General features: G+C 40.7%; 1 protein-coding gene across 1 annotated transcript; it reads left to right on the forward strand.

The window, feature by feature from the left end:
• The first annotated feature begins 1,236 nt into the window (after nucleotides 1-1,236).
• Nucleotides 1,237-9,632, forward strand: LOC110680487 (insulin-like growth factor 2 mRNA-binding protein 1). The gene is given in 7 exon segments (XM_021856290.1): nucleotides 1,237-1,442; nucleotides 1,444-1,643; nucleotides 1,710-2,418; nucleotides 2,489-2,546; nucleotides 2,549-2,637; nucleotides 2,766-2,801; nucleotides 2,803-9,632. Coding segments are annotated over 7 exon segments (1,281 nt in total). The 5' UTR covers nucleotides 1,237-1,370; the 3' UTR covers nucleotides 2,920-9,632.
• The last annotated feature ends 777 nt before the right edge of the window (nucleotides 9,633-10,409 follow it).

Consider the following 10,409-nt stretch of genomic DNA (forward strand, 5'->3'; position numbering starts at 1 on the left):
TTCTGGGCTGTGTTCTCGGCATCTACCTTTGACTTACCTTACCAGAAACTGCGTATCTGTCGAGCCATTCCAACGCTACGTAAACTGCGTAAAGCTTGTCAGGACAACTCAAGCATTACCGACAAGAATACGCTATACGCTAATAGAGCTTCATTTAGTTTACTCGGCAGCACCAGCTTTCTTATCGGTTCAGTTTAGCCGTGTTGTCAAGGGACAATGGATGGCCAGCACTATACCACCAACACGAGGTTGTCGTAGCCAGATACAAGGCTTAAGGCGAAGGCCCTGCTGACAGTTGACAGCCGGTTTCGACGCAACAGGGATGCCAAGTATTTTTTTTTTTTTTTTATTCTGGAATATTATGAATATTTGTCTGAAAAAATCTGGATCTCCTATGTCGTATATGGAGAACCTTACAAATTCATTACAAATTTTATCTATATGTTCCAGATTTTTGTGAAAATGGGGCCTCAAAAATCTGGAATATTCCAGATTAATCTGGAAGGTTGGCAACGCTGGCTACGAAAACATCACAATCTGCCAGTCCCTTGGGTCTACAACATATCATATCTCATCTGAAACGCTGTGTTTTCAATGAAACACCACCAATAGCGCCGCATTTGTTACTGGATAATCTTCTGGTCTTCATCTTGAACTTCGTATCATGAAGACATCTAGGTCGTAGCTTAAGGCTACATCTACATCGTTTTGAGAACTTTCTTCTTCTATTTTTTTATCTGGCGTTACGTCCCACTGGGACAGAGCCTGCTTCTCAGCTTAGTGTTCTTATGAGCACTTCCACAGTTATTAACTGAGAGCTTACTATGCTGCCCTTCTACGCATACCTGTCCCATGTTCTATGTAAACCTTATGGATCGTGGGAAAAATATGCGTAGAACGGCAGTATGCCAATAAACATTTTTGCATGCGTATATCGTGTGGCAGGTACGAAGGTACTCTATGCCCTGGGAAGTCGAGAAAATTTCCAATCCGAAAAAAATCTTCGACCGGTGGGATTCGAACCCATGACCCTCAGCTTGGTCTTGCTGAATAGCTGCGCGTTTACCCCTACGGCTATTTGGGCCCCTTCTTCTTCTATAGTAACTTCTTTATCGGCTATTTTCCTCGCCTTCGCCATAGTAGATTTTACGTATCGTCTCAACCTCAGCCAAAGTCGCCTCGTCCAGTTTCCATGAGTTTTGCAGCAGATATGTTAATTTTGCCAACGTTTCTCCCTTTTCTATCCCCAACCCCTAAGAGCGGTCGCGGGTCTGAACGGGATCGAATTCGAGGGATCAAACCTGCTGGTGGAGCTGTTCGATAACAAAGCTAACCGCCGAGGCGCCCGCAGCCGTCCACAGTACGCCGGCATGCCAGGAGGCGGCGGCCCGGGACGTCAGACCGACTTCCCGCTGCGGTTGCTGGTGGCCAGCGAAATGGTCGGGCGCCATCATCGGTCGCCAGGGCAGCACGATACGACAGATCACCCAGAACAGTCGGGCCCGCGTCGACGTCCACCGGAAGGATAATGTGGGCTCCCTCGAGAAGGCCATCACCATCTACGGCAATCCGGAAAATTGTACCAGCGCATGCAAGAGAATACTGGAAGTTATGCAGCAGGAGGCCAACAACACAAACAAAGGGTAAGTAGTTTTCGAACAAGTTTAGGGGTCCGTTCATATAATGATCATTGTTTTACACCAACACAGAGAAATTTGCCTGAAGATTCTCGCCCACAATAACCTGATCGGTCGCATCATCGGAAAGAGCGGGAACACAATCAAGCGGATAATGCAGGACACCGACACAAAGATCACTGTCAGTTCGATAAACGACATCAACAGCTTCAACCTGGAGCGCATCATCACCGTTAAGGGTTCGATCGACAACATGTCCCGGGGCGAAAGTCAGATCAGCGCCAAACTGCGCCAGAGCTACGAAAACGACCTCCAGGCGCTGGCCCCGCAGAGCATAATGTTCCCTGGGTTGCACCCAATGGCAATGATGTCTACGGCGGGCAACGGGATGGGCTTCACCGGTCGTACCGGAATGTACCCGGGAACCAGCTATCCAATGTACCAGCCGCCGACAGTGCCTGGCGCCCCGCCCGGATCCAGCGACGTCCAGGAAACCACCTACCTGTATATTCCAAATAATGCCGTCGGTGCTATCATCGGAACCAAAGGATCGCATATTCGTAATATTATAAGATTTTCCGGTGCTTCGGTAAAGATCGCTCCGCTGGAGGCGGACAAACCCCTAGAGCAGCAAACCGAGCGTAAAGTTACCATCGTCGGCACGCCGGAAGCTCAGTGGAAGGCCCAGTATCTGATCTTCGAGAAGATGCGGGAGGAGGGCTTCGTCTCCGGCACGGACGATGTGAGATTAACGGTGGAAATCCTGGTCCCGAGTGCACAGGTAGGTTTTGGTGTTGAAGTCATTGGGATAAGGTAGAATTGTAACGCGTTTGGACTTGAAATCTTTCCAGGTTGGACGTATCATTGGCAAGGGTGGCCAGAACGTACGGGAATTGCAGCGAGTAACCGGAGCATAATCAAACTGCCCGAACACACTACCAACACGCCAGTGGACGAAGAAACCACGGTACACATCATCGGTCCATTCTTCAGTGTTCAGGTGAGTACAAGTGAAACCGTTGGGTGGCATGACAGTTATCACTTACCACTGTTGCCAAAAGCGCTGTTAATTTTTGATGTCAGCTGCTTCGAACTTGTTTAACACGGTTTTTCCTCCCTTTTTGGCAGTCCGCCCAACGACGCATCCGAACGATGATGCTGGCAAACGAACCCCCCACCGGCCACCAACCGGCAGAAAGCCCAGAAGGCCAAGGAGCAATCGTCGACCTCGTCAACGCCCGCTGCCTCCGCACAGCCGCCGTCGTCTAGTACAAGCGTATAATCAAAATCTGCAATCGTCGCTGTCATAGTCGCTGATGGCCGTCAGCTGCAATTATCAGTGCTGCCATCGTCGTCGCCACCACTACCACCATCAACAACAACAACAACACTAACACAACAGCTTCTATCGCACCAACAACAACAACTACTACTACCACTATCAATCGTTCCGCACGAGCAGCAAAAACAGCAGGTATCCCTATCAGTAACAGCAACGGCAAGGTCGGACAAAAATCACATCAAATCCGAATCTGGAAGGTAGGAAATCCCTGCAACCAGCCGCGATCGCGAAAACAAACCCAAAAAAAAAACAGTCTGCTATGTTCCGGATTAGAATATCAAATTTTGGTTCCAGCACAGGAACGAAGCCCTCTCGGATCCGATCGGCGCCAAAACAAAACCAGAAATTGTGTACACCAGAATCAGTCTCTATCGTGAAACATCTCTCGAGCTAAGCAAAAAAAAGTTTATTTTTCGTATTTAGGCACAAAAACACTTCACTTTTGACATTCCCATCAAAGTTTATTCGCCAGCAAAAGCAGCACCATAAAAGGAAATGCATTTACAAATTTTGCGCTTGTTTTTTTTTACCGGCACAAGAAATATCGGAAATCTAAAATGTTAACTTTTCAAAATGGATTCTGAGCGTCGCTCATTTCGTGGCAACGTGTATCAAAGTAGGCGACGTTTGGAATCGCTCGTTGATACTGAGTGATTTACACGAATGGAAGCAAACGACGATTTTTAAATATTTTGACAAGAGCTTTTCTTATCGACCCGGCACCGAATAGTTGTGTGGGGATCACAAAGACTTCGGATGAAGAAGAGAAAACGTTATTGAGAGAAAGTGCGCAAGAGAGAATGTTGTTTTTAACTAGTGTTTAGGAAGAGATCGATTTAATTAAGGAATCAAGAGACAGACAGAGAGAGAGAAAGGTTAAGATTGCGTTTGGCGCTCTTCTCCGCGAGGAGGAGCAGTGTTGCCAGTGTGAAGGGAGAAAGTGCCAAACATTGATGAATCGCGTTAAAAGAATTACAAATTGAAACGAACCGTCGATTGCCTTAGATTTCGGTGCTGACACAGAGAACAACAAGAGAACTGAAAGCAGGAAGTTAATTGTTAGAGGTAAAGTTAGACGGAAGCGCTTCGCTTCACCGCTTGCGATCAAACGGCGACGACATTTTCATATTCTAAGGTTCACATCAAGAGAGAAAACCAATACCTCAAAGAAAGTGCATTAGGCTGCGTCTACGAGCTACGCGTGTCGCGTAATCCATGGACAGCGCCTTACCATTCATAATAAGACACAATCACACCGATACAGAGAAAGTCATCAACAAGCTCACCGGGAATTGTAGTAGTGAAAACCTAGGTGGTGCACCATTATTCGTTAGGGTTTTAGAGCCGATAGAAGTTGAGAAGCGCAACGAAAGTCGCTGACCACAAACCGGTCAGACGGCTCTATTGTTTACGTTTTCCTACAGTGAACTAACAGCCAAACACACACAAGCAAAAACACTAACAAGCTTTACGTTTCAACTTTACTTACTCAAAGGTGCATTAATCAATTTTTATTAACTTGTTGTTGAACATAATTCTACTTGTTGAAAGCTATATTTTCCCAGTAACTATTTTCCCGCACTCCCCAGACCTGCCTATAATCAAAGCAGTCCAGATATTTCGCAGATGCGTTGCTGGTTAGGAAGCACACTCTGGCAGAAAAAACGTTCAAATTCGAACGATTAAATGCCATGGATTTGTGCCCTATCGCTCACGCTCAAGTGAAACGCGCTGGATTCGCAACCTTACAACTGTTTAGCTTAACGTCACTTAACTGTTGTTTATTATTCTTGTTTTCTTATTTTGTTTTAAATATTGAATCTTGCTATACATACACTACCACCTCCGTGCAGAATCAGCCGAAACAATAGAACAATCAAACTACACATCCTAAGATAGCTTAACATATGAACCGAAACAATAGATAAGACAGGTACCTCAACATGCAAGCAACCAGAATCAAAATAGTTTAAAGTGTTGAAATTAATAATTTTTTAAACATACTTTTCCCACAATAGTTAACTAGACGGAACCTCAGTGGCAGTGCTGCCAACCTATCAAACAACCACATCCACCTGAAACTTATGTGTTTTGAAGCCTAAATAATCGCAACTACAAAACTAGCTGCGCTAGCAGCAGTGTGCCCAGTTAGAAGACTTTACATTTTTTGAACTTTTCGCACTCTTCACGCAATCGCAGTCGAATCATAAGGCAAGCAAGTAGCGACCGGAAGATGAGTAGTAGACGCAAAATTTTCGCAATTCTTTGGCATAATGGACACACCCGCAACTGAAAATGTGGTTTTTCCAACAGAACGACTACTGGTGACATAGAGAGGGTTTATCAAAATTTACCGGACGTAGTGGAGGACCGAACCTTAATCCAAATTCAGCGCGATCAAAAATAATTCTCAAAATTCAAAAACAAACCAATCTTCTAGAAGCAACCTAGACACATGTGACTGATACAAAGCAGTAATTCGTGCAAAATCGCAACCTTTTGGGCGATTTTCGAATTTCTTATCAGGGATAAATACGAACATACAACACATACATATATGCATTTCAAACAAAAAGACTCGAACAACCGAGGAACGCACGACGGACGGAACGGCGAAAACGAAAGAGTGAAAACCGCAACCAGACGTGAAGTTTTTACCTTTACATTTAGGGACGTAAGAGAGAATACTATTGCTCGAAAATCGAGCGGCTTAAGCGAAGAGAAAGGGAAGAAAATAGAATGAGGGAATCGAAATTCGGAGAAAAAGTGACTAAAATCAATTGTTAGATTTTTTTATTATATATATTATATTGAAAATATACTATATATATTTAAAAGGGAAAAGTAAAAAGAGAAAAAAGAGGAACAGATATTTAGCTAAAAAATTTAATATTTATTAAATCCTAGAGGCTATAATATCGTTGAATATTTGTATAAAAACTCGAACGAACCTTCACGTGGACGCAAGCAAGAACGGAACGTTAAGATGAGGGTCAACTTTGGTCAAAATTTAAACTTACAAGAATGAAAGCTTAGAAACGTACACAGCAACTGATTATTTTCCTATTATATTTGTTTATTTTCTTGGTAATTTCTGTTGAGGTTTTGTTGTTTACTTTTCGTCATTGGAACGAAAAGCAAATCGTGAGGTTAATGCGTTATTTAGTTGTGCCAAGTACACCACCGTCGAACGAAGAGAACTTTTTGTTTGACTAATGAGGAGAAAACTATGAAAAAAGGGTTGTGATAGAGCGAGAGTAATAAATCGAAAAGCGATTGCTAATAAAAGAATGCCCAGAATGCAAAAGCACTTTAATTGAACCCTTGGGTGCCACATTTTGGTTGTGATTAAGGTCGAGGAGACAACGAAGCCCGACTTTCCAACAATCAATTTGGAACGTTTCTTATCAAGCATCATAAGCCTAATTGTGGTGACCTTTTTCCAAAGTGCCCATTCGAGTTTCACATTTCTTCACAGCACACCGTAAGGATTTTCCCGTTTACAGTAACTACTTCAATCAGCTGATAGGTTTTTCTCGATTAAGTTTGTTCACAGCCACAAATGCAAAACGGAACTCTTCATATCATGCCGGATGCTACACGTTCCGGTCCATTATCCGTAGCATAGCATAGGAACGGGTGGAAATTGATACTCTCAAACACAAACACACCAGAATTCTGGAAGATACTTCTTCGATAGATTTCATCACCGCTCAAATGACATATTTATTTACTTTTATTTTGTTTAAATGTCAAGTTTGTTTACGAATTACGAATGACATCAACTTGAACACCCCAACAAAACACAGAAAACCTACGCTGAAGGTTTTGTTTTTACCGAAAGCAGAAGAAGAGCAAACATTTTTTTCGCGGTACAAATTGAAACAGTACAAACCGAAGGTAGATAGATGGCCAATGATAACTGTGCGGGCGGACGCAGTTTTTCTTGATGCGCACCGCAACAGAGTTTTAATGATCAATGATTTTTACGCAACTGCAATCTGACAACATTCGGCAAATGATCCAAATTTCTATGATTTGTTCGATTCAACCTTTCAGCTGTCATGTTGACAGTTAAGAGTCGAACATAATGAATAAGTCTAGATGCATTTGTTGAATGTTGCATTGAAATAATTGGCATCAACAGAAGAAAAGCAACTCAACCAACAAATTTGGCAGCAACAACCATCTGATTGACAGACCATGAATGGAAATAAACAACAAAACATAGATATAGCCCACTATTTTGGAAGATCAACAACAACTACAAAAATCTAACAATGATGAACGTGAATGATTATTTCCCGAACGAAAAATAACAACCAAAACAACGGCAAACCGATTCGAAAACTGAAAAAAGTCACTTGGAGTCCCATAAAATGATGTAAACTGAAAAAATATGAACTTTGGCATTACATAAAACTTCACAACGCTGGAGCAAAACCATAAACAAATGAGTAAACAGTAAACAATTCACGGAACAAACAAATTCGTAGCAGAAAAGTTTCGAACTTAATTTGCACTATCCACATCTCTAGATTTAATTGTACATGGCAAACGAAATATAGACAAAATCATCACTTGCTTTTGGCATCGTAAATGATGGAAATCAAAACAATTGTAAGCACACTTTTCGCATCTATATAAACAAAATTGACTAAACAAAAATTAAATTTAAACATAAACAAAACCACACACACATAACCGAAGCAAAGGAGGCAAGGTGATCGCGCATCGTATTTTAAACAAAACTAAACATAACCAATTTCGTTTTCCAAAACCTGTAGACGCTAAACAAAAATATATTAGATGGATTGACACATAGACATAAGGCCATTGAAACATAAATTCTTGACGCAAAAAATACCGATCGCAGTAGCATTAATTTTAGATGATCCTAATCTCAAAAAATACGACTCAAAATTATTGCAAGCAAGTTTAATATGTAAACCCCACAAAAATAATAATATAACCAAAAAAACATATAATTGGTAGATTGTAGGAATAATTTTTGGCAACACTGCATGAAGCGGAAATAATCTGACATTTCATCACACCCGTTCACCAGAGAACCGACTGCTTTGATCGGTTTCTTTCGGTGATCGAACCGTAAAAAGGTCACCTTGTCGACTTGGGCGACGTCCGCGAACAGGAGATCCGGTTTCCTCGCTTCTCAGATATAAAAAAAATATATATATAGACATACCTTAAAAGGAGTTTTAAAAAACAAATTTGAATCACCACTTCCTGATACAGCGCCCGAAAGGAGCCCACAGAGAGACAAACAAAAATGCGCATATTATATTCGATTACAGACATGAAGCAAGTAAACTATCTACAGTATAGAAATCGTTTGGTGAAATAGATAAAAAATGGATTGAAACATTCTTACCTCATATTGATATATAGAACAAAAGCGCGATAAAATATTTAGGATTAAAACATATTGCAAAACCACGGAGAAAATAATAACCCCTTGTAGTTTGGATCAAGAAAACGAAATTTTATGCACTCTCTGTCAAGCTATAGAAACCTCTCTTAGATGAGACGAACATACACATTTATTCATTCATGTCACACATATTCGCATACATACAGACAGACAAGGAACCTAACGCAAGTTGAGCTGAGCTTTTAGGTTTTTTTAACTAAACTTTGATAACTCTTCACCCAAGACACCGCACAGGAACGTTCTGACGTTTGTTTGTTTATTTTTTGTTTGGTTTTTGAAGGAGAGGGAGAACGCTGAGAGGAAATAAATTCGGACCAATTCTTTGAGCGCAAACAATGCAAAACAAAAATGAAAAAGTAATATTCGAAGAAAAAACCATGGATTTAGATTTGATTAATGATACTACTACTACTTCTACTACTACTACTATTTAATGCTACTACTTACTACTTCTACTACTACTAAAAACTACTACTAAAAAGAGATGAAAATCATGAATTCTACCAACTATTTTTCGTTCTTTTAAAAAGAGTACATTTCTTTACTAATTTCGTTTAATTTGAAATAGAACTATAAGGCTTTTTTGAAGTGGAGAAAAAACACTGTATAATGAAATAAAACTAAATTATAACTACTAAAGGAAACAATTGAAACTACTAAAGCTAAAGCAAAAAGGTAAATTTTAAGTTTAGGTAACAAACGAAGGAAGTAATCACAAAATCTACAAAAGCACTCTCATGCACACACAAACCATGCAAACACCTCCCCGTTTGTTTGTTCACAATCCATACACCACGACCGATACTTCTGTTTGACACACAGCAGCGCGCCCCAATCGCTCCTTTGACGGCCTTGACGAAAAAGCAAGCAAACGCAGCAGCCCGCTGCCACACCACATCGAGGAAACCTGTGAAGCCGCAGCCTACTTTGGGTGCGAGCTGTCAAAAAGCGAAACCGGTTAGACATACACACACACACACAAACCTAAAAACACATTTACATACGAATCCCCAAGGAATGCGTTCAAAGATGATTCGCCAATCCAAGAACGTACATGCCTAATTATCCTCGTTTTATTTAAGTAATTTAACGTGAACCCTGGTTCCCATTGCCCCCCAGAACCCTACCACATCCAAAGCCTTCCGTTACGCAAAAGAAGCGAGAGCACACAGACAAAGAATCGTACCGGCACCGCCACCACCAACACAAGGAGACTGAACTACAACGTAATTAAGTAGGTGGCGTTGTTGAACCTTCCCAACCTTTTTCCCGCCCTCACTCCCTTATCCTTTGTCCCACTTTCCCTTTTAGTTCCCCGATTGTAAGCAAAACTTTCTTCGAGTTGATTCACACGAGTAGTAGATTTTTCAAAACATTGTATTTGAAGAACATGGTAAACATCGTCGAGCGAATTAAAGGGCCACAGGAGAAGAAAGAGAAGCAAAAATGTAACTAAGATCCAGTAAATTATAATATATATTTTTATTTTTATCATTGTTTAATTATTAAAAGAATCGAAAAAAGTACAGAAAAATAAACATCTATGTTAAGGAAGATTAGATATGAGTTAGGATATAATGCAAATATTGACATGCCTGTGTGATAATAGTTTATAATCTTGTCATTATCTGTATTTATATCTCCCTCAAGAAGAAAAAAATTACTATAGTTTTTGTGTAAAAATATACGTTAAATAATATGAAAACAACCAATATTATTGCATACAGATTATATTTTTATAACTTTTTTTATTCTTAATTCTATTTGGTCGCAAAAACGGAAACAATTTGGGTTCAAAACAGCCAACTTGGACGACCACAAATACACACACACTTATACACTCTAATGAGCAAATAGTCGAACGTAAATCAAAATAGCCGTCATTACATACCAAATCTGCAGTTTATTTTTAAAACACTGTTCAAACCGAACAGCCGAATGTTTATATTTTTTTTCCCCCCTATCTCACAAACCCACA

The sequence above is a fragment of the Aedes aegypti genome, unplaced genomic scaffold (genome assembly GCF_002204515.2).
Source record: "Aedes aegypti strain LVP_AGWG unplaced genomic scaffold, AaegL5.0 Primary Assembly AGWG_AaegL5_hic_scaff_1488_PBJ_arrow, whole genome shotgun sequence".
Lineage (NCBI taxonomy): Eukaryota > Metazoa > Arthropoda > Insecta > Diptera > Culicidae > Aedes > Aedes aegypti.